At 40.3% G+C, this 24,923-nt stretch overlaps 1 protein-coding gene across 1 annotated transcript in view; it reads left to right on the plus strand.

The window, feature by feature from the left end:
- The window catches only part of LOC123803159 (uncharacterized), a 46,694-nt gene that overhangs the window by 21,578 nt on the left and 193 nt on the right, over positions 1-24,923 (plus strand). The window contains exons 6-13 of the mRNA XM_045814422.2: positions 9,855-9,926; positions 10,502-10,576; positions 14,701-14,819; positions 16,828-18,641; positions 19,038-19,142; positions 23,328-23,377; positions 24,564-24,618; positions 24,700-24,842. Of these exons, the coding sequence (XP_045670378.2) occupies positions 9,855-9,926; positions 10,502-10,576; positions 14,701-14,819; positions 16,828-18,641; positions 19,038-19,142; positions 23,328-23,377; positions 24,564-24,618; positions 24,700-24,842 (2,433 nt within the window). The remainder of the gene's footprint in view (positions 1-9,854; positions 9,927-10,501; positions 10,577-14,700; positions 14,820-16,827; positions 18,642-19,037; positions 19,143-23,327; positions 23,378-24,563; positions 24,619-24,699; positions 24,843-24,923) is intronic.

The following is a 24,923-nucleotide window of genomic DNA, read 5'->3' on the forward strand; positions in this document are numbered from 1 at the left end:
GCTTTGGTGTGGGCGATAAAAGAACCCCAGCAAATAACACCCAGATCAGCATTATCCTGGGAATCCATGACAATGATGCTTCTCCAATAGGTGCACCATCCTTGAAATTCCACATTTGAATTTAACTTTGATTCCTGCTCATGTACAAAGTTCCTAACTGCTTCAATGCAAGCAAAATAAAGCTTCAAAGAACTAAGGTTAGCAGAGTTCTCCAGGGAGCAAAAGTGTGGGTGCTTCCTCGGCCATCAGCTTCTTTTAAATGGTAAAGCAGAAACAACTCCTGAAAACTTGCCACAGGGCTCTTCTCTCCCCAGTCACCCAGCACAAAAAGTATATACCTCTGAAGTAAATTATCTGGGGGCAATAGGAACCTTCAAGTTACAGAAAAAGATGTTGTTTGTGTTAAGTTGTAGTGTGAAAAACGCTCATAAAGAAAATACATTGCTGTAGCCTAATTCCATATGCTTTCTTTCCTGACTGTTCTTCAACAAGAAGCGTGTTACTGGCTTTGAGCTGGAAAATTCTGATTTCTCTGTGACATAAGCACATCATAGTGGGTGTGTTCAATGGCCTGAGGGGGATTTTAGACACAAGGTGAAGATCTTCCTCTAAATCTGACTTTGGAAAAGGCTCTCTTACCTGTCTGTGGTTCAGAAATACAGTTTCACAGTTTATTTGAGGACAGATGGAAGTGTTGCGGGTGTGTCTGGGGCTAGAGTAACAGTTGCTGCAGATGTCCGTCTGTAGCGGCCTCCCCTCTCCTCTCGTTAATCTGCCGATGCCTAACTTGGGGAAGGAGTGCTGCGGGTCAGCCTCTTTTGCCAACACACCAGAGAACAGGCTCATTGGGTTTCTCCACCAAGAGGTAGAATGTCTTAAACTCACCACCTTTACTAAGCATGCTATAAACCAAGAGTCTCTTACAAGAATCTGAATTTCATTATAGTTATGTAGGCAACACAGGAAAAAATAGGGTGGAATCAGTTGATAAAAATTAATGGATTCCCTGAAAAACATTCACCGAGTGCCATGCCCACTACATGTCGACACTGTACTGGGGGTACAAAGATGAATAGGACAGGGATTGTCCCCAAGAAACTTTCATGCTGGAAGGAGGAAGATGGGTGCTACTGGGAAAGCACACGGGAGCCATGCTGGCATCCCGTGACAAAGGGTGACAAAGTAGGGAACGAGTTGCGGGATAGAAAAGATTGGTAGTGGATGAGGCAACAACTTGTTTGAGTTTCTGTGTGCATCTTAAATGACAGGAAAAGGTAATTAAGAACCAGAGCTAGCTGGCGTTGGAAATAAATTAACACACGTGTCATGTGATTTGAATAGAGCTGCACCACTAAAACTAATTCACGGTTCCTTCTGAAAGATGATCACAATATAGTAAGTGTGTACTGGGGACGAAGCTCCTTCTTTGTTTGGGGCCAAATTTTTCTAATAGACAAAGCTAGTCTGCTTCAGGAAATGTTTGCCATAGTGAGATATAAACTTTATTGCATCTCTTTCCGAAGGCAAGTTGCCAAGGGAAGATGCCACCCCTTGAATTAAATCATGTTATTACCTATGTGACATAGTACCGGGGTGTTTATAAGTTGGAACGATATTTCCTCTGGCATTAACTTAGTTTGTAAAACTTAGAGGCCCCAGCTGAGGTGGATTTATCTCAAACTGACCAAAGCTTATGCTTCAGGGCTCCTCACTTACATAAGGCTTCTTCCAAGGTCTTGGAAGGGGGTCCTCGCAATTTTTTTGTATTTATAATTTAGCTTATTTTTATTAGATAGGATTTCCCAAAGTAGGTGAAGTCCCACAAGATCCTTGATTTACCCCTGGGTTTCAGGTAACTACAACTCAGTAAGTTTCTTGAATGAAGCCTCTAAGTTATTGATAAACACCGAGTGAACTCGTTAGCTGTGTGGTAAAGTCTATTTTGAATCTGAAATCCACCTCAAAGACATGCCAAGAGCTTATCAATAAGATACCACTTTCAGGGGTTTTTCTTTCATTTTGTTTTAATAAGGTACCACTTTTTGAGTGGTAGTAATAATCATATCTCTTTCAGATGAATTCAGGAATGAAATATATTATGGAAACCCAGCAGTGGTTGATAATCCTAAATGTTAAGTATACTTTTTCTTTCCTGACTTGAAAGTGCTTCTCCTTCATTCACCTACACAGGTCCAGACTGATGGGTTATTTTTTTAAAATTCTTTTAGTCACTTCATTGGTTCTAACAATACAAGCTCCGTGATTTTAGAACTGAAGGACTCTACAATGTAGAAGGGCTCTACCTTACCCACGCAGAGCACGTTCACACGCTGGCTTGTCTGTGGTGCTTCGGTGCTGTGCCAAGAACATGAGTGCTAAGAGAGAACGAGGAAAATCTAAGCCTTATCCCTACTGAATGACTTACCCCGCTGCTGAGAATACCATTGAGGTAGTTGTGGCCACACTGTGAAGGCAAGTCGAGCTGCCGTCACAGAGACACCCTAATGCTCCCCCGTCATCCAGCATCGGTTTCCCTTAGATGGCTGTGTGCACACACGAGTTTATACGCTTCAGGGTGTCGTCATCACTTTCTGCTATGTACTGGAAATCCTGGCAGCTTCTTCTCAGATTCAGAAAGGCATGAACATTAAGGATGAAAATAACTCGGGTCTGTCCTTTGAGGGGACTTCGGGTGGCTGTTTTATTATTTTCTATTTGTAACAGTTCCGAAGGTTGGAGATAGTCCTACCCAGCAACTACTAGACTTTCCTTCTCCCAGCCTCATCTTATTCTTTCCACGTATATAACCACATATCTTCTTTCTCTCAGAATCATAGTAGTTCCTCCTCTGCCCCGTAACATTTCTTTAATACCCACCTTGATTAGGCACTTACTGTGTTCCAGGCACTATGCTAGGGACTTTTATTTATTGTCCAAGCAAGGTAGTGTGCCCAACACTCTTAGATAGTGCCTGGCACATGGAAAATGCTCGATACATGCTCCCTCACACTATATCTCATTTTCATTTTTCCAGCAGCTCTTGCAATGTAGGTATCATTAGCCCCACTTTGGGGACAAGGAAATTGAAACTCAGGGACGTTGGGTAACTTGCCTAGGTTCACACCGGTAGTAAGTGGCAGAACCGCTCAGGAGCTTTGCAAGTAATGCAGCTCCGCATTCCCTTGGACTAGGACCTTAAGGATGACCATTTGGCATTTTGTGCATTGTCTCTTGGGTTGGTTTCTAAATGGAATAGGACCTTTAGAGCAGAGAGCCCCATTTCCCTGTGACAGCCCCATGCTGCTGGAGCTCCTGGCCATGCCACCTCTGGGCATCCCGAGACTTTCTGCTCACTGCCCAGCGCCAGTGTAACATCATCACTACAAGGCACCTACTGTGTGCCCGGCCTTATACGAGGTGCTTTGCACACGCTCTTTCACCTAATCCTCAAATCGCCTTATGAAGTAAATGGTACTAAGTGAGACTCAGAGATGTTTGTTACTCAAGTCACTTCACCAGCAAGTGACAGCCAGACTTCAAACCTAGGTCTGCCTGATTCCAAGGGGCCTTGCTTCTTCCACTGTTCCTCACTGCCAGGAACTCTTCTTCAAAGCTATTCTCAGATCTTTGGTTAAAATATAGGCCCACCATTTCAGATTCTTTAGACTTCGCCCTCCCCCCTCCCGAGAAAGGATTTATTCATGCAGTTGGATGTCTTGTACTGAGGAGCTTCACATGGGGAGTCATGTTCTCATGGCTCATGGACCTATGTAGATGAATAAAGGAAAGGGGTTACTCCATCCCCAAGTACTTCAAACACACTGGAACAGGGTCTAGGGCACTCTACTTATTTCTTTGACTGCCTTCCTCCAAGGGGCCAGTTTTCCCTGCCTGCCTTGGGATTCTAGCATAGACAGTTTAGAGTTGGTCCTATTTAAAATTTATTTTTCACTGCCTGCTTTGGACATTTTTTCAGCTAAAGCTGTTAGGATTTCAGTACATTCAGGACAGTGATGACATGCTTCAGTCCTCAATTCTTCTCTGTCTCCTCAGTTAATAGAAAGGAAACGTAGCCCATCTGTCTGGACCTGTATAGAAGAATTTGGAGAAAAAAAAAAATAGCAGGTAAGACATGTTCCCTTATTTTGTGAGCTACCTTTAATCTGCCCCGTTGTTCTGCAGCAAAGGCTTTTGCACAAATACTTGAGTTTTCCTCTTCAAATAGGTATATTTTAAAAAAATCATTTAGAACAGTATTTCTTCAACTTTGATTGTGAGATAGTCTTTGAGGCCTCATAACTGTTGTTATGTTTTACTCCCATAAAGATAAGCCCATGAATATCAAAAAGCTGATGGACTAGGGGTCAGCACACCTTTATCTGTAAAATGAGGGAATTGAACTGAAAGGGAAATGGTCTCCAGTGTGATGTCCTCGGTGCATCTAAAACCACTCATTTTGTGGTTACTGTGGAGTCCCGCACATGTAAACTGTTGGGTCAGTTCTCATTCTGTCCTTCCCCCACGCACAGCTTTCATGAAGAAAAGACAGCACTAAAGACAGGAGGAGGGAACAGGATAATTTAGAGTGGCCCCATATTTTGGTTTCACTAGGGATAAACGCAGGGTGTTAATCTCAGTAGGACAAGGGCTGTCTGGTTAAGAGAAAACACCGAGCTCATGGATACAAGGCCATGGGTGAGCACCCAGGAAAGAACGGAGGGTTAGAGAACAGAGATAATTTGGGGGGAAGGATCACAAACGGCTAAATTGCTTTGGCTACATAATGCTTTATAGTCATTTTTAAAACCGGGGGGTGGGGTGGGCAGGGAAGGGTGCACAGGTGGAGGAGCTCATGGGCACAGAGCCCACCAGTGAGCTTACAGATTTTCATGCCAGTTTTTTTTTTCAAAGCAAAGGACATTCAAAGCTTCAAAGTTGAGGAACTGTGCTTAACCAGACATGTGACACTCACATTCTTCCTCTTCATAATATTATGTTACTGAATATTAACTAGTGTTACAAATCCAACATGTTAATGGTACCGAAAAAAATCTAGAAGAATGGGCTAGAATAGGAAGAATAGGGGAGTTTCCAAAGCAAGAATAAAAATGCCTCCCCCCCCCCAAAAATGCATGGCTCCCATTGGCACCCTCTGACCTCCGTTGTGGAAATGTCTGAGTATTTACTCCTCTTTTCTCCACCTACCAACATATTTGGTCTTCTGACAACTGGTGCTCTATTTACCCCAACATGGTTCTTTATTTAAATTGAGATATAATCCGTATAATGTAATATGCAACATCATAAATTATACAGTCCAATGGTATACTTTGATAGACAACAGTCGGTACTAATTCCAGGACATTTTCATCACCCCCAAAAAGAAATACCACACCCATCAGCCGTGACTCCCCATTCTCCCCTCCTCTCAGGCCCTGGCAACAACTAATTTACTTTCTGTCCATATAGATTTGCCTATTCTGGACATTTCACACAGCGTGTTAGTTTCAAGTTTACCCATGTTGTAGCATGTGTCAGTACTTCATTCCTTCTTAAGGCTGCATAATGTGCCCTTGTATAGATACATCACATTTTGTTCATTCCTCAGTTGCTAGACATTTGGATTGTTTCCACTTTTTGACTATTATCAATAATGCTGCTATGAGTATTCATATACAAGTTTTTGTGTGGACATATGTTTTTAATTCTTTTGGGGTCATACCTAGGATTGGAGTGAAGGTTCCAGTTTCTCCATAATCTTGCGACCATTTATCATTGTCTGTTTGATTACAGCCATCTTAGTGAGTGTAAGGTAATATCTCATTATAACCTTGAGTTGTACTTCCCTAATGACTTAAGACATCGAACATCTTTTCACGTGCTTATCGGCCATTTGTGTATTTTCTTTGGAGACACATCTCTTCAAATCCTTTGCCCATTTAAAAATTTGATTATTTGTCTTTTTATTGAGTTGTAAGAGTTCTTTATATATTCTGGATACTAGACTTTAATCAGACATATGATTTGTAAATGTTTTCTCCCATTCTGTGAGTTGTCTTTCACTTTTGTGATAATGTTCTTTAAAGCACAAAAGTCTGGGTTTTTTTTTTTTAATAAAGTCCAATTTATTTATTTTTCCTTTGGTTATTTGTACTTTTGGTCTCATGTCTAGGAAACTGTTGCCTAATCCAAGGTCAGAAAGATTTCCAAGAGTTTTATAGCTTGAGTTCTTCCATTTAGGTAGTTGATCCATTTTGAGTTAATTTTTATATATGGTATGAAGTGTAGGAATCCAGCTACATTATTTTGTATGTGGATATACAGTTGTCCTAGCACCATTTGAAAAGACTAGTCTCCCCAAACTGAATTGTTTTGGCACCCTTGTTGAAAATTAATAGACCGTAAATGTGAGTACTTATTCCTGGACAGTCAGTTCTGTTCCATCGATTTATATGTCCATCCTTATGCCACTACCACACTATGATTACTGTAGCTTTGAATTGGGTTTTGAAACCAGGGCATGTGAGTCTTCCCACTTTGTTCGTCTTTATCAAGATTGTTTTGGCTATTCTGGGTCCCTTGAATTGACATATGAATTTTAGAATTAACTTACCAATTTCTGGAACTAAGCCAGTGTGATTTTGATAGGGATTGTGCTGAAACCACAGTTCAATTTGGGGCATGGTGCCATTTTAACAACATTTTCTTTTAATCCATGAATATGGCATATCTTTCCATTTATTTTGATGTTCTTTAATTTTTTCAACAATGTTTTGTAGTTGTCAGTGTAGGAGTCTTGTACTTCTTTGGTTACTTTTTTTCCTAAGTATTTCATTCTTTTTAATACTGTTATACATGGAATTGTTTTCTTAATTTCATTTTTGGACTACTCATTGCTAGCGTATAGAAATACAGCTAATTTTTACACATTGATCTTGTATCCTGCAACCTTGCTGAACCCATTTATTAGTGCTAAGTTTTTTCCTACATTCCTAGGAATATGTCTTGTGCTCTTCTGGTTTCCCAGGAATATGTTGGGGCATTTCAAAGTCTCTGTGGACAACTCATTTCTCAGCTTTTTCCTTTTAGCTTTTTTGGTTAGGCTCTTTTTTTGTCCCACCTGTTATCCATTGCCTCACGCAGCCACAAGGATAAAACATTTACTTGTAATTGTTTTTTGAAAATGCCCCTTGAGAAAAAGAGGCCTTTAGCATTGTGCAGCTCTCAGTGAGGTCAAGAACAAGCTGGTATCCAAGATCTACAAAGAACTTCTCCAAACTCAATACACAAGAAACAAATAAACAAATCATAAAATGGGCAGAAGATATGAACAGACACTTTTCCAATGAAGACATACAAATGGCTAACAGACACATGAAAAAATGTTCAAAATCATTAGCCATCAGGGAAATTCAAATCAAAACCACACTAAGATACCACCTTACACCAGTTAGAATGGCAAAAATTGACAAGGCAAGAAACAACAATTGTTGGAGAGGATGTGGAGAAAGGCGATCCCTCCTACATTGTTGGTGGGAATGCAAGTTGGTACAGCCACTCTGGAAAACAGTGTGGAGGTCCCTTAAAAAGTTAAAAATTGAGCTACCCTATGATCCAGCCATTGCATACTGGGTATTTACCCCAAAGATACAGACGTAGTGAAGAGAAGGGCCATATGCACCCCAATGTTCATAGCAGCATTGTCCACAATAGCTAAATCGTGGAAGGAGCCAAGATGCCCTTCAACGGATGACTGGATTAAGAAGTTGTGGTCCATATATACAATGGAATATTACTCAGCTATCAAAAAGAATGATTTCTCAACATTTGCTGCAACATGGACAGCACTAGAGGAGATAATGCTAAGTGAAATAAGTCAAGCAGAGAAAGACAATTATATGGTTTCTCTCATCTATGGAACATAAGAACTAGGAAGATCGGTAGGAGAAGAAAGGGATAAAGAAAGGGGGGGTAATCAGAAGGGGGAATGAAGCATGAGAGACTATGGACTCTGAGAAACAAACTGAGGGCTTCAGAGGGGAGGGGGTGGGGGAATGGGATAGGCTGGGGATGGATAGTAAGGAGGGCACGTATTGCATGGTGCACTGGGTGTTATACACAACTAATGAATCATCGAACTTTACATCAAAAACCAGGGATGTACTGTATGGTGACTAACATAATATAATAAAAAATATGATTATAATAAAAAAAACCACAAGCTTTTCAAGTGAGGTTTTCCAGGGAACCCACTATACAGGTAAAACAATGACAGTTCTTTGGGAATGAGGCTTTAAGGAACTCCATCTCCCTTTTCTCCCCTGGGATGTGGGCTATTTTTCAAGGCTACCACCAGGATAGAGAGCAGAGGTCTAGGACATGTTAAAACAACAGATCTCACTGTTCCTATAGAAATTAATAAATTTTCATTTAATAAATGCTCTCTGGGTTGCTGCAAGCCTGTTGGTTAAATTTTCCAAAGTTCTAAAAAAGTTGATTCTGACCATTTTTGCAAGTTTTTGTCATTGTTGTTGTTGCTTTTATGGAGGGATGAGTTTTCAGCTGTCCTTACTTCCCCATTTTCACTGATTTGCCTATAACATGGTTTTAAATCACTAAAGTTTCAATGACCGTTGGCTAATTAAATACTTAGTCATGGGAGATGATTAGAGAAAAGGAATAAAAATAGAAAATGTAATTCTCAGAGAAGCTCTCCCAGAGAGAGATGAAGTTCAACAAAGTATTTCTATATTTAGTGCTCTCAAAGTTAAGTTTAAGGTAACAGCTATTTTAAACCCCCTTTTCTTCATACGAGCTAAACACAGGCTATGGAGTGAAAACTGGGTTCAAATTCCAGCTCTGCTTCTGACTGGCTTGACAATTTGGGACAAATTACATAACCTCTCTGTACCTCAGTTTCCTTATTTGTAAAATGGGGTAATGATCATATCTATCACATAAGGTTATTGTGAGGACTAAATGTGAAATGCTGGTCACAGATGCCTTACAGCCCAATAGCATTAGTCGTGATGCTTATCTTTCTAATATTTGGCAAAAGTAATGATTCTTAAGTAGAGTCAACCTCAAGGCAGATTTTCTTTTCTTTCTTCCCATTTCTTTCACCTTTTTTTGTTTTAAAGAATTGAGAAGAAAATCTATTCAACATTTTGGAATAAAACCTTGTGTCAAAGAATGACAAAATGTTTATTCAGCAAACATTCATTAAATAACTAGTAAATAACAAGCACTATGTCAGGCACAGGACAAAAACAATCACGTATGGCCCCTGCCCTTAAGGAGCTGACAGTCCAGGAGACTGACAAGGAAACAGGTGATTACATGCCATGACAGAGGCTGTGATACAAGGATACACGGAGCATGTGGTGGGAGTATAGCTTTCACCAGTTCCTCCTACATTTAGCCCCTCTTGTTTGGATCCAAAACTGAGGAATTGATCCTCTCTTTGTCTGTAACTGGGTGGTTTAAGCTGTGGAATTTTTTAAATTTCTAGGGAAAAGCACCTTGAATCACGGAGGACACGGGAAATAGTACTTCCTACAGAGCTAGGGCTTTCTACTAGAGTAGTCACTTCTGGGGTTTTCAACCTGATCAGTTCTTTGGCATAGTTTTTCTTTGCCATCCACTTAAAAAAAAATGTTTTTCTCTCTCTTCCGCACTTTATCATTCAGAGACCTGGGTAGTTCCCAAAGGAAGAGTGCTTTGCAGATTTATAGGCAAAGGCAGAAAACAATTACTTTTAACCTTCAAGCCCCATACCAAAAAAAAAAACAAACATAAACTTTCATGGTAGTTACTGAAAATGCAGATAATTTTCATTCCATTGCATTTTTCAGAATTCTCAATCGCAACCCTCTGACAACTGTTGAAGATTCATATCTTTTTAAATTGCCGGCATTAAAATATCTGTAAGTATTACAACAATCTCATGGCTCATGAGAAGATTTCTGCTCTTTTTTATTTTCATCAAAGATTAAGTATTTTTCATTTTGGTTAAAAAGTCATAATTTAAATTTTAACTGGGTTATGAAGTAAGAATTATTGGCAAAGAAAGAACGTATATGGGCAAGACAGCCTGCAGAGGAAGAGAGCAGTACTGAAGAACCCATACAGATAGGGAACGTGCACATGTATGCAGAAATATCATTTATCATGTATGTAGAAGTATTATTTGTCTCAAAAAGCAAAGTGGAATAAGATGTACATTATTTTTTTTAAAGACTAATCAAGAGAGTTGGGTGCAATTGAGAATAAGAAGTAGGATAATGGTAAAAAGAGATTGTACTGTTCATCACCAAGGTGATTAATTTCATGATGCACATAAATTTAAATGTCTTCCATAAGAGTTCTCTGAAATTATTGTCCCTAGAAAGTTAACTCTTGAGCTGGCTTGACAGAATTTAAGTAATCATGTTGTTAAGTATCTTTTTAAGTATAGAATTTTTGTCTTCGGTACCATGCACGTTTGGGCTTTCTCCTTCAGAGACATGGGAACAACCCAGGTGTCACTTTCAACAATTGAGAGCATCCTCATGATGACCCTTGAATTGGAAAAACTGTAAGTTGATTTTTCTTATGTTTATTTTCACTTAGTTGTTTATTTAGGTTTGTTTTATTCTTTTCTGGAGTCAGATTTATTGAGGTATAATTTTCATTTAATAAAATGTACTCTTTTTAAGTATACAGTTTGATGAGTTTTGGCAAACTCATGTAACCATCGCCACATTTGAGATACAGAACATTTCTGTTTGCAGTCAGTCCCCTTTTCCCACCATCAGCCCCTGGCAATCACTAGCCTCATTTTTGTCCCTGTAGCTTTGCCTTTTCCACCAGGTCTTATAAATGAAATCATACAGTGTGCAGTCTTTTGTGATTGGCTCCTCTCACTCAGCATAATCCTTTGAGATTCCTCCTTGTTGTTGCTCCTATCCACAATTCATTCCTTTTTATTGCTGAGTAGTATTCCAGTTGTGTGGCTACGCCAGTTTATTTATGCATTCATCAGTTAATGGACATTTGAGTTGTTCTTAGTTTTTTGGCAGTTATGAATAAAGCTGCTAAAAGCAGTCACATGCAGGTCTTTGTGTGAGCATATGTTTTCATTTTGGGGAAGGTAAAATACCTAATGGTAGGATTGCTACATCATATGCTAAATGTATATTTAACTTTTAAAGAAACTGCTTACCTGGGGGCGCCTGGGTGGGTCAGTTAGTTAAGTGTCTGACTCTTGATTTTGGCTTAGATCATGATCTCAGGGTCGTGAGATCCAGCCCCCAGTTGGGCTCCACGCTGAATGGGGAGTCTGCTTAAGATCCTCTCTCTCCCTGTCCCTCTTCCCCCACCCCCACTCATATGCACATGCCATGCTCTCTCTCTAAAAAACAAAACCAAAACCAAAAAACTGCTTACCTGTTTTCTAAAGTGGATGTACCATTTTGCATTCCAACCACCAGTGTATGAGATCTTCACCTTATATTTCAGTTAAAAAAAATTTTTAGACTTTCTTGTAGGTATGTCTGTAGCTGTATCTTATTGTGGCTTTAATTTGCATTTCTCTAATAACTCATGATGTTGAGTGTCTGTTCATGTACAGATATCTTTTTAAATGGTGTGTCTGTTCAAATCCATTTTTTCTATTCTTTTCCTTTTTTTTAAAGATTGATTTATTTATCTTAGACAAAGAGCAAGAGAGAGAGTGAGTGAGTGTGGTAGGGGGAGAGGCAGATGGAGATGGAGAGAGAGAATCTCAAGCAGACTCCCCACTGAGCATGGAGCCTGACCCGGGGCTCAATCCCACAAGCCTGAGGCCATAACCCAAGCCAAAGTCAAGAGTCAGACGCTCAACCGACTGAGCCACCCTGGTGCCCCCAAACCCATTTTTTAATTGGATACATATTGTTGAGTTTTACGAGTATGTTATCTATTCTGGAAAAAGTCCTTTCTCTCAGAAAAATGTTTAGCAAATTTCTCCCAGGTTGTGGCTTGTCTTCATTCTGTTCTATCTCTGAAGACCAAAAGTTTTTAATTTTTAAATTATGATGAACTCACCTATTTCACCTTTCCTCTCACCCCCTGTCCCCTCTGGTAACCATCAGTTTGTTCCTTATAATTAAGAGTCTGTTCCTTGATTTGTCTCTCTCTTTCTCTCTCTCTTTTTCCTTTGTTCATTTTTGTTTGTTTCTTAAATTTCACCTCTGAGTGAAATCATATGGTATTTGACTTTTTCTGGCTGACTTACTTCACATACATTATACTCTCTCGCTCCATCCATGTTGTTGCAGATGGCAAGATTTCATTCTTTTTTATGGCTGAGTAATATTCCATTATTTATATATATGAATCACATCTTCTTTATCCATTCGTCTATCAATGGATACTTAACATTACTTCCATAGTTTGGCTATTGTAAATAATGCTGCAATAAACATAGAGGTGCTGTATCCCTTTGAATTAGTGTTTTTGTATTCTTTGGTTAAATACCCAGAAGTGCAATTACTGGATCATAGAGTAGTTCTATTTTTAATTTTGTGAGGAAGCTCTGTACTGTCTTCCTCAGTGGCTGCATCAGTTTGCTTTCCCACCAACAGTACTCAAGGTTCCTATTTCTCCATATCCTCACTAAAATTTGTTGTTTGTGTTTTTTATTTTAGCCTTTCTGACAGATGTGAGGTGATATCTCATTGTGGTTTTGATTTGCATTTCCCTGATGATGAGTGATGTTGAGCATTTTTTCATATGTTGGTTGGCCATCTGTATGTCTTCTTGTTTTTTTTTAAGATTTTATTTATTCATTTGAGAGCGAGCACAAGCGGAGGGGAGGGGCAGAAGGCAAGGGAGAAGCAGACTTCCTGCTGAACAGGGAGCCCCATGTGGGGCTTGATCCCAGGACCCTGATATAATGTCTTGAGCTGAAGGCAGATGCTTAACTGATCGAACCACCCAGGAACTCTTGTATGTCTTCTTTGGAGAAATGTCTGTTCATGTCTTCTGCCCATTCTAAATTGGATTATTGGGGGGGGGGTGGTGGTGAGTTGTATAAGTGCTTTATATATTTTGGATACTAAACCTTTATTGGATATGTCACTTGCAAATATCTTCTCCCATTCAGTAAGTTGTCTTTTAGCTTTGTTGGTTGTTTCCTTTACTATGCAGAAGCTTTTTATTTTGTGTAGTCCCAATAGTTTACTTTTGCTTTTGTTTCTCTTGCCTCAGGAGACATATTTAGAAAGATGTTGTTAAGGCCAATGTCAGAGAAATTACTGCCTGTGCTCTCTTCTAGGATTTTTATGGTTTCAGATCTCACATTTAGGTCCTTAATCCATTTTGAGTTTACTTTTGTATACGGTATAAGAAAGTGGTCCAGTTTCATTCTTTTGCACATAGTTGTCCAATTTTCCCAACAACATTTGTTGAAGAGACTGTCTTTCCCATTGCATATTCACGCCTCCTTTGTCGAAGATTAATTGACCATATAATTGTGAGCTTGCGTCTGGGTTTCTATTCTGTTCCATTGACCTACGTGTCTGTTTTTGTGCCAGTACCATACTGTTTTGATTACAACAGCTATGTAATATAACTTGAAGTGTGGAATTGGGATACCCCCAGTTTTGTTTTTCTTTTTCAAGATTGCTTTGGTATTCAGGGTCTTTTGTAGTTCCATACAAATTTTATGATTGTTCTAGTTCTGTGAAAAATGCTGTTGGAATTTTGATAGGGGTTAAATTAAATCCGTAGATCGCTTTGGGTAGTAACCATAGATCTGCTTTCTGTTACTAAGAATTAGTTTGCATTTTCTAGAATGTTATATAAATGGAATCATGCAGTAGGTACCCTTTTCTAACTGGCTTCTTTCATTCACCATGATTATTTTGTTTCATTCATGTTGTTATGTATATCAATAATTCATTTTTATTGCTGAATAGTATTCCATTATATGGGTATGCCACAATTTATCTGCTCACCATTGATGGACATCTGAGTTGTTCCAATTTTGGGCTATTAAAAATAAAGCTTCTGTGAATATGTGTGTACAAGTTTTTGTATGGATACATACTTGCATTTCTCTTGGGATAAATACCTGGGAGTGGAATGGCTGGTTCATAAGGTAAGTGTAAGTTTAAGTTTTTAAAAAACTATTTTCCACAGTGGTTGTACCATTTTACAGTCCCACCAGCAGTGTATGAGGGTTCCATTTTCTTCACATTTTTGCTAATACCTGCTATAGTAAGTGTTTTTTTAATTTTAGATAGTTTAATAGGTGTGTAGTGGTATCTCAGTATGGCTTTTATTTACATTTCCTTTATGATTAATGATGTCAAATATCTTTTCATATGCTTATTTGTCTTTCGGCTTTAATATTATTGAATTTTGAGGGTTCTTTATATATTCTGGAAACAAGTCCTTTATCAAATATGTAATTTACCAGTTCTCATCTCCGTCTTATTCTAGGCATACCATAACCCCTACCATCCTTACCTTTCTGTTGGGCACCTCTGTCCTTCTATCTATTTATTTACAATGTTCAAGAGCAGCAATTGGCCAACTGTTCCCTGCCCAACCATCCAGGCCATATGCCTCGAGAATTCCTTTTTGCACAGCGCTGTGATGCCCTTGGCCTGCCTCTTCTACCTACTCAAGTAACTCCTTTATCACTAATTTAATTCTCTGTGTTTACATTTATAGGATTTTACCTAGCCGTATGGCCTGCTGTCTCTGCCAATTCAAAAATAATATTGAGGTTGTCTGCAAGACAGTCAAGCTGCATTGTGAGAGTGAATGTCTGACAAATGCCACACGTTGTGGTGAGTCTGAATTGCCTCATGATAAATTTTTAAACTTTTATTTTATTTATTTTTAAATTTTTAATCAACAATGATACAATTTTTAACTAAGATGTCATTGCATTATTTTTATTCATTCAGAGTCAAATTCCCGAATCTCTTTTTATTTAAAAAAGATTTATTTATTTATTTGAGAGAGAGAGAGCATGTCAAGGGAGGGGCAGAGGGAGAGAATCTCAAGCAGACCCCCCCACTGAGTGTGGACCTCAGTGCGGAAGCTTGATCCCATGACCCTGAGATCGTGACCTGAGCCAAAACCAAGAGTCGTATGCTTGAGCCACCCTAAATTTCTAAGAACTACTCCTTTGTTAAATGTCAGATTCTCAGTTACATTATTAAATTAATCACCCCCAAATGAAAACTTGTTCATATAGTGCATAACAGTTTGTAAACTGATTTTATATGCTTTAGATCTCAGGTGCCCTTTGTCTTATAGGACAGGTGGAGATGTATTTTTGTTTATTTCATTTATTTTTACAAGTTATATTATAAGAGTAAAAGTGATGCTGATTTATAAAAAAGTTTTATTCAGAGCCTGAGAGTTTCTGTTCCCTAACCAGAAGCTACTACCTTCTAATGGATAGAGGGGGCTCTTCTCTTCTTGGACTGTCCAACTCTGAACTTGTTCTGAATCCTAAGCTTTTCTGTCCTAAAACACTCAGGTGCTTTTAAGTACTTTTCTGTATACTATGTTTTATTGGCACCACTTGATGACTTCCAAAATGTGCTTTTGCACCCGGATAGCTGGAATATGGGTCCCTATTAGTGATCTAGGGTATGTCAGAAATAACACTTTGCTACTTCTGTAAATACAGTATTGCTTATTTTTCAAAACAATTTTTTACCAATTATATTACTCCCTTCTCCCTTAGAGGTGGGCAGAATAGGCACGTTTAATCTTCTTTTAAAGGTGAGGAAAACTGTGATCCAGAGGTGTTAAGTGCTATAGCCCAGCACTCACATGCCTCGTTTTGGGCTCTCTGCAAGGCCTATTGCTCCTCCTTTCTCATGACCCTTATTATCTCCTCCTCTGACCCTCACCACCACCACTAAAAATACTTCTAATTCTTCTGGAAAAGAAACCCAGCTGCACAATGTTGTGCAATGTACACAAGCGGAACACTTGACCTTCAGGTAGTTGGAAGCTCTGGATGGTTCCCTAAGTAAAGCTAGAAATATCAGAGATGAGAGGAAATGAAAGTGAAGTAGGCATCTGACAAAAATTTCTTCATCCCTTCTGCATTTTAAAACCTCAAGTATCATCCACTGATTTACTGAACATTCTACATTGGCATATCTCTCATACCTGGGAAATCTCTTAACCTACACCCCAGATCCCTGCCCACATTTAAGCAAAGAGCCAGGGTGGACATAGTGGGGTTTTTTTTTTTTTTTCCTGTTTAGAGCTTATGTTAGGTGAGCTGCAATATATGGGAGCAGGGCCCAAGCAAAGGAATTGGTGGGTAGGTAGAGAGGACATGTCCAGATGAGGACCTGCTAAACAGTGGGTGTTGTCATGGACATCTGTGATGGCCGCAAGAACACAAGCACGCTGAAAAGTGGAAGGAGGAAGCCTCACACTCCCTCCGCATCTGGAGCAGGACAGGATGGGGTATATGAATGCCAGGAGTCACAGTAGATCTGCACACAGTTTAGCTGAGTGTCTTCCAGAACCTTGACTTTTTTTAAGTACTGGACAGCTGGGCCTTGGGGACCCATGAAATAATCCCAAATACAGTTATTCACACTATGGAAAGTTCTGAGTAAATAGCCGCTTTTTCAAAAAATACCCTTTTCTCCTTTTGTTGTTGCCAATCATAGATTCAAGTTTGAGTTTGTCTCCTTCCTAAATGGTGCTCAAATATTTGCTGATTCTTAATTTATTTGGCTGGGATGTATGGCTGTGGACTGAGAAAAAGCTGTACTATCAGTCTTTCATTATCAAAACTAGTCTCTTCTTTGTTGACAGATGAAGAAGTATCTATAAGGAATGCGGAAGGATCATTCATGAAGGTATTGAAAGCCCGGAAGAAGAGCACCAGTACTGAGCTGACCATTGAGCCGGAGAAGGCATCCTCAGACAAAAATGGCATCAGTTTAGCCTTTATGAATGAGCAGCTAGACTTTAATGATGAAAGTGATGTTATTAGTGCGCTGAATTACATATTGCCTTATTTCTCAGAGGGAAATCTAGAAGATGTAGAATCAACATTATTACCATTCATTAAACTTCTCTTTTCAAATGTGCAAGATGGAGAAAAGCCCGTGGGTCCCTTGGCAAACAACACAGGGAACCCTTCTCTTAAACCTGTACCCAACAATTCAACTTACAAAAATAAACTGAGGAAACTCTATTTTCTGGAAAATTTGTTAGATGCAGAAATTCAAGAAAAAATTGATGAGGTGAAAAAGAAAGAAAAAATGGCCATGCTTATACATTCCGGCCTTTTCGGTCCCAAATTTAAACGTCAAATCTTTCCAAAGAAATTGGAAACTGCCCAAGCACAGGAAAAGAATCTCGCCAAGGCTGAGAGTGTAGGGAAAAAGATGCTGAGAGTGAAAAAGGTCATCAAGGGCCCGAAGGGCCTACGGAAAAGGCACTTCAAAGAAATGGGCAATAAGAGAAACAAGGGGAAACAGAATGCCCAGCCGTTTGTGGAGAACATGGCCAAAGAAACAAGGCTCAGGAGACCATCCGCAAGGGAGCTGGAGCAGCTTCACATGGCGCAGAGGCCCAGGAAATTAGTGGGAGACTCCTTCAATACGGAGCCTTCATTCATAGAGGAGCACAAGGCAGCAGTCTCTTCTTTCCTGAAACAATACTTGCTAGGCAGGTCCTCTGCCTCCACCGCTCCAAAATCCCTACCTGAGGTGAAAAACAAATCAAAAGACTTAACCTATACCATTTTTGTTTTAGAGGACGCAAATGCTAGAGTTAGGAATATGCAGGCTTCCAAACCAGTCTCACATTCCAGAAAAAAGTACCTCTTTAATAAAACTCGCTCGCGTGTGGTCCACAGAGCACCCAAGGCCAAACTGAATCGAAAATTCAGAAAGGAAAGTCCTGTCAGTAATAGACTGATGCTTGCAAAGAGGCCTCCGTTCTCTGCAGTCAGGAGCCTCATAAATTCCCCTTCACGGGAGGATTTTTCATCTTCAGGAGAACTGGGTTCTCAGGAAAATCCTTTTCCAGAATTATTTACTCTTTCAGAACCTTTTAGAGAAAACACTACTGTAGAAAACACTACTACACAGAATGTTTTTGAAGAACCTATTTCTACAGGAAACACGACTGTGCCAGAACAAACCCTCCCTGAATTCAGGAACAATAAGAATCTTTCCAGTGCACATTCTGTGGCCACCGCAGACAACTTTATGCCAACTGTTAAACAAACCAATGAAACACAATGGGAATACCACAATGTGGGCACTGAACTGCCCCCGAAGCCCACAGGCTTCACCATCGAGAAGCTCTCAGCCCCAGGTGACCTATTTGAAATTCAGCTAAACCAGCAGCTACGGTCCCTCATCCCAAACAACGATGTGAGAAGGCTCATTTCTCACGTTATCCGGACTTTGAAAATGGACTGCTCCGAAACCCACGTGCAGCTGGCCTGTGCCAAGCTCATCTCCAGAACAGGCCTCCTGATGAAGCTGCTCAGTGAGCAGCAAGAAGTAAAGGTGTCCAAGGCAGAGTGGGATACGGACCAATGGAAGACTGAGAACTATATCAATGAAAGCACAGAAGTCCAGAGTGAACAGAGAGGGCACGAGTCCAGTGAGGTGAGGAAAACTCCTAAAACATGGGATCTGGACTTTGAGTCAGTTTAGGACATGCCATGAAAGCACCCAAGGACGAAGACCAGGGGACTGCTAGTCTGGGTCTTGTCTTGGCCAGGTGACATTGGCCGAGATAGTGACATGCCCCTTTTGCTCATTTAGAGAATAGTGCCATTATCCCCAGGGTAGACGAGAAGAGGCACTAACATACAAGATAAATACATTTTTGAAGAAAATGCTGATGATAAGATTACATAACACATTAGATTTGGTGTGTTCCTTAAGAACTTGTAAGCCACTCATCTGAAAGAATGGGGTTTTAGAGTAGCTGAAGAATAGTTAGCTTTCATCCCGTCTCTTTGTTTTCTAAAAAAAAAAAATGTTCTTTATTTTTTTTAGCTCACAAAAGAAGTTCCAGGTTATGGCTATAACAACAAACTCATCTTGGCAATATCTGTGACTGTAGTAGTGATGATTTTGATTATAGTTTTCTGTCTCATTGAGGTAAGGACAACCATTAATTCAGATTTCCAGAGTATCTTCTATCTTTATAATAGATTCGGAACCCACAAACTGAAAATCAAAGCCACTTTCCCACCTACTACTACTTGATATTCCTCTTCAGTCTGGAGGACTGAGATATGCTTTGTTCTTTCATTGCAAAGTATATTCCGGGGAATTTTAAAGGAACCCCACTGCCAGGAGATCTGTGGATGGTAACCAAGGCAACAAGCCATTAGACTGTTCTGAGACATTAAGTTTAAGAAGGCCAGAGATGACATGATAGTAACATTTCTTCAACTCAAAATTATGTCGATTAGCTGTACTCACCAGTCACTCTCAGACTACCATGACTTCTTTCCTTGGCTGAAATGATGAGAGAGATAAAGTCCCCACCCTCCTGGAGCTATCAGTCATCCTGGAAGAAAGGACATGGCTTACAGATAAAAGTGTCACCATCTGGCTTAGTTAGATTTACCTAGCAGCTTTCTCCTCCACGGTGTAAGGTGTTGTGTGAATAGGTTCGGTTGAAATGCTGCGGCTAAACTCCTGCATCAGGCTCCTCCAGGCGTGTCGTATTTATACTCGCCTGTTCCTGGAGCTTGCCTGTTTACCTTTTCTTCAATCCTGTAATGAATTCTTATTTTTCCCAACAGGCAGGCGCTAACATTTTTTAAAAGAATGATTTAACAAGTTGACAGTCTTGACTCTATCCTACCAATCCAACTTAATTTACCTTGTTTACCTTTTCTACTGTCGTGGCAGGCCTCCATTCCAGCCAAAACAGCCCTTCACCATGCCCTAGTCGCCCCATGCCCATTCCTGTTTTTGTCGGTGACTTTGCCCACCTGAAATTCCCTTAATTTGTTCTGTCTATGGAAGTACCATGAATCTCTCAAAAGCTAAACTCAAGTTCATCTTTCTCTATAAAGACTTCCCTGAATACTCCAGTGCCCCTGGTCCTAGTCCTTCTGTGAGATTTGTCACCATTTCTTAGGGTCCACAGTGATGCATTCCCCTCCCCTGATAACAGAAATGGGGTAAACAATTTTTTAAAAGGCAGCTCCCCAGGAGAGAAACACCAAGGTCAACACATGGAGCAGAGCAGAGATATGTAAGGCTCAAGTGGCTTCCTGGTTTATCAGACTTGAGTAAAACCTGACTAGATACATTAACTGCTAAAAGGAAACATGTCTGTCTTTGGGAAGTTGGTCAGTAGTTGGTAAAAACGTAGAAATGGTGAGGAGGAGACCACCATGGGCAGTGCCCATCCTAGTCTTGCCCAAGAGTAGGGACGGCACCTCAGGCAGCAAATGAGAGCCAGGCCCACCAGTGAGGCTGTGCCTGTGGGGGAGATGGATGGATCTGGCTACTTCAGTCATTTCCATCAAACACTGGATTCAGCTGGTTACTTTTCTTCTAATTCTCTTCTCACCAAGTACCCTTCCAGTTGTGCTTCAGCGTGCCACAGAGCCCTGTGTCCGCAGGAGGTAGTTCCCAATCACGTAGACACAGATGCCCTATCTGTGGAACAGATTTCTCTTTGTCAAGTCGTAACCTGGCATTCTGATTTTGATCAATCCTTGGGCATTGATAAAATGAGATTGCCTCTGAAGAAGTGAGTTCGCTTTTGATGAGGACAGAGGCTCTGATTTCTGAGCCCAGGAGGCTAGGAACTGGTGTGGGGTCAGCTTACCAAGGTCTCTGGGAAGATAAATAATTGGCCATTATCTAGATAGTACCCTCTGCATCTCCAAGTGGCATGTGGCCTTTGGCTTTTAGGGAAGTTCTATAAATTGCTATTGTTGTTTTTAATTTCTATGTTGTTTAGCCTCGTGTTTGTATTTATGTGGTTTCGTTATTTCCTCTCCCTACTTCAATGATAAGCTTTTTGAGGACAGAGACCATGCAGTGTTTTTCCTGTAGTAGACAAAATGGTGTTCAAAGGAAGAGAGATGACGCATTATGTCAACTTCTCAACGAGGAATAAGGCAGCCTAATATTTAGTTGAAGTAGCATACAGAGTCCAGCAATAGACAGACCCATGTGTTACTAGGACTTCTGAAATGTTACCTTTTAGTATCCAAATCAGTGGAGGAAAATAAATAAATGGTAATAGGACAACTGCTTCATTATTTGGGAGGAAAATAGCAGCAGATCCCCATTTCTCACCTTAAAACAAACATTTCAGTAAATGTAAAAAAAAAAAAAAAAAGAACCCATAAAACTATTAGAAGAAAACAGAAGCAATATTTTTATCATCTTGTGATGGGAAAGAGCTTTCTGACCTGACACCACAGGCAGAAACCTTTGATAGGGATGCCTGGGTGGCTCAGTCGTTAAGCGTCTGCCTTCGGCTCAGGGCGTGATCCCAGAGTCCTGGGATCGAGCCCCACATCGGGCTCCTCTGCTGGGAGCCTGCTTCTTCCTCTCCCACTCCCCCTGCTTGTGTTCCCTCTCTCGCTGGCTGTCTCTCTCTCTGTCAAATAAATAAATACAATCTTAAAAAAAAAAAAGAAAAAGAAACCTTTGATAGATTTGATCATCTTGTCTGTGACTCCATTAGCAAACTTAGCACTGATTCATGCCAGGCATAGGAAGAAGAATTTTCCATATCCGATTTAATCTCCACAGTCCTGTGAGGATGATATTACCATCCCTCTTTGATACCTAAAAGAGGAATCAGCTTAAGGCCCCAGTGGCAAAACCCAAAGCAGAAGCCCGTTTTGCCTGACTGCAGAGCCTGTGCTCCTGTTGTACTGTTCTGTCTCCTTAAAGATGAAATCACTGGCAAATATTTGAAACATTGAAATGTAATGAAAGCTACTGAAAGGATTAATTTATTTACTATGAAGAGAGTTTTATAAATCAACAGGAAGACCAACAACCCAGGGGTGAAGGGGGCAGGACTATGAAGAATGATGGGCAAGGACCATATCTGCCAGTCCTGTCCTCATGCCTTCTGGGATGTGGGTCTTGTTAATAAGGGCTTTGTTGCCTCTATACTGTTTTCTTCTATACTCTTATAACATTTGTTGTTATTTATATTTTTTAATATGTATAGAATCTGTTTTGTTTTTTGGTATGGTTGAGGTAAGGGATCTAACTTTTTTCCCCCTACATAAAGATCCAGTTACTTTAAAATCTTTTATTGAATGGTTCATTCTTTCTTCACTCATCTAAAATGCTGTTTTTATCTGGACTCTATCAATCCAGTTTTCTTTCCCTGTACCAGTATCACACTATGTACTTAATTCCAGTTGCTTTATAATAATGTATTTTGATGTCTCGTAAGGTAAGCTCCTGCTCTTTGATCTTGTCATCCATTTCGCCACCAATGGTCAGCTGGCCAGTTTTTGTTAAAAAAAAAAAAAAACTATCCTGGGACTTGAATGGGATTGCTTTGAATTTGTAGGTTAATTTGAGGAGAATTGACATCTTTGCAATACTCTAGGAACATGGTATCTCACATCATGTATTCATTTCTTCTTTATGTCCTTTAGAAGAGTTTTAATATTTTCATCTCATAGGTCTTACGCATTCTCTGCTGTAAGTTTATTCCTGGGTACTTTATGCCTTTTACTGATATTGTAAATGGGCTCATTCTTCCACTCGTTATTAGTTATTTGTGGAATGTAGGAAAGCTATTGTGGTTTGCATGTTGAGTTCTTGATTTTGTATCTAGCCATCTTATTGACTTCTCATACTTCAGTAATGAGAAGTTAGGTGATTCTCTTGGGCCTTTTAGGTTGTCCATAATTTCATATGCAAATATGTTTTGTTTCTTCCTTTCCAATACTTCATTTTTCCTATTGCATTGATTAGGACCTCCTCAACAATGATGAAGAGTAGCAGGAATAATAGGCATCCTACTCTTGTCCTTAACTTTAGAACAATGCTCCTGTTTAGGTTTCTGGTAGACACTTTCATTTTCTACTTCTAAGAATTTTTACTAGGAATTATCTGTTGAATGTCATCTAAAACCATCAATAAAATATATTGCCCGCTGCACACAAGATCCCTAGTTAGGTACTGTGGAAGAGTCAGAAGACTATTAAACCGAATTCCTGTCCTCCAAAAAGTTATCTCACTGGCCAAATAAGACTTAAAATACAAAGGAATGAATAAAGATTTGGAGGCAGTGGTCATCGAGATGGGTAACTGTGATCATGTTTTCTTCCAAAACAGATTTATTCTCATAGAACAGCATCAGAGGAAGGTAAAGAAGGAAGCTCAAGGTAAATATTAGTCTGGCAATTGTTAAAGTAGAATTTTAGAACTAGATTTTAGAACTCCTCTCTATTTCAATCCCCTTGTTTTACGCCCAGGAAACAACCAAAGGCAGAAAGAATACTGTTCCTGCTGGTAGTGAGCATCACGCCTGGCCGGAGGCCTTCTCGGAGGCTCTGGGGAAAGGATAGGGAGGGCCACAAAGTCTTGGACTAAGACAGCTGGTCTTCAAGGCTGATGGAAGGCAGAATATATGACTCCTTCCTGTAAAGTGGCAGGAATACTTCCATCATCCTCCTCCTGGTTTTCGAGCCCCTATGACTCCATAGAATTGTAACTGGTAGAGGCCTTAGATAATAGTTGGTCTCTTCCTTTTATAATAAGGAAATGGAGAAGAAGAAAGGGAAGATAAATTGCCCCGTGGTCATATTGCTAGTGCGTGTCAGAGGATGGCTCCTTTCCAAGCTGGGCTCTCCTCCGATTACACTGTTCTTGGGCTGCGAGCTACATTTGATGTCACGACTCAGTACACGCATACCGTAGAGACATAGGCAGTTTCTAAGACAAACTTACTATACACTCTGATTTTTTTCTATGTTGTTTGTATTCAAAAAGAATATTTTGTGTTTTAGCACTGGTTGTGACCATTAAGCTGATTTCACGACTCACTCACTCATCAGTGACAGCCTGCGGTGTGAAAGTCAGTGAGCTAGATACCTTTGCTGGTTGGACTCAGGCATTTTCTTGGTGCGATTCAACTTGTAGGATACAGTATTTAGGAAAATCGCAGCACCTCTCCTTCCCCCTCCCCAGCAAATGATGCCTATGGAAACTAAGTACGTAGGGGACCAATGTAAAATGCTTCTGGAGAGAGTAAGGTGCTTCTGCTGTGCCGTTGCACAGTGTGTTCACTGCACACAAGGGCCCAGGTGAGCGGGATGAAAATCCTGCCTATGCTCCATGCTGAGCCACATACAGAGATCTCTCCAGAGACATTGCAGGGCCATTAGGGACAGAAGTGGGAAAATTCTGGAAGCCCAGCACGCATGGGATTATTTTCAAGATGCCAGGTCTGTGGTGATTTTGCTTCCTGTGATTATGCACGGAGGTGCCCTAGTAAGACCAGAGATGCACATTGTGAGAGGCATGGAACATGGCATGAATCGCTAATGGCGTGTGTGTGTTTCCTCCAAGGGGCTTCTTTCGATCTCTGCTGCGGAAGAGGTGCTCAACGGAAGGTGAAAGTCAGGTAAATCTGAGCAGGGTCAAGTCCCGTGGCTGGAGAGAGCAGGGGAAACGCAGAATGAACACCGTCCTTTCTGTTTTCTAGGAGGGCTTTTTCTGGAGAAGGCGGCCACTTTGGCTTCGGGACATGTACAGACCTCTCAACGCCACACGCAAGAAAAACATGGCACAGAAGCTACATGACAAGGACTCTTCTGATGAGGATGAGATTTTCAACAAGGAACCAGGGTACCTGATTTACGATTCTTCTCTCAGATGAGGAAATTATGAAAAGTTGAATTGTTCTTTGCAGAGTCAAAGCCTTTGGCT

Source organism: Ursus americanus, chromosome 23 (assembly GCF_024610735.1).
Source record: "Ursus americanus isolate L20-20 chromosome 23, mUrsAme1.1.p, whole genome shotgun sequence".
NCBI classification, from domain to species: Eukaryota; Metazoa; Chordata; class Mammalia; order Carnivora; family Ursidae; genus Ursus; species Ursus americanus.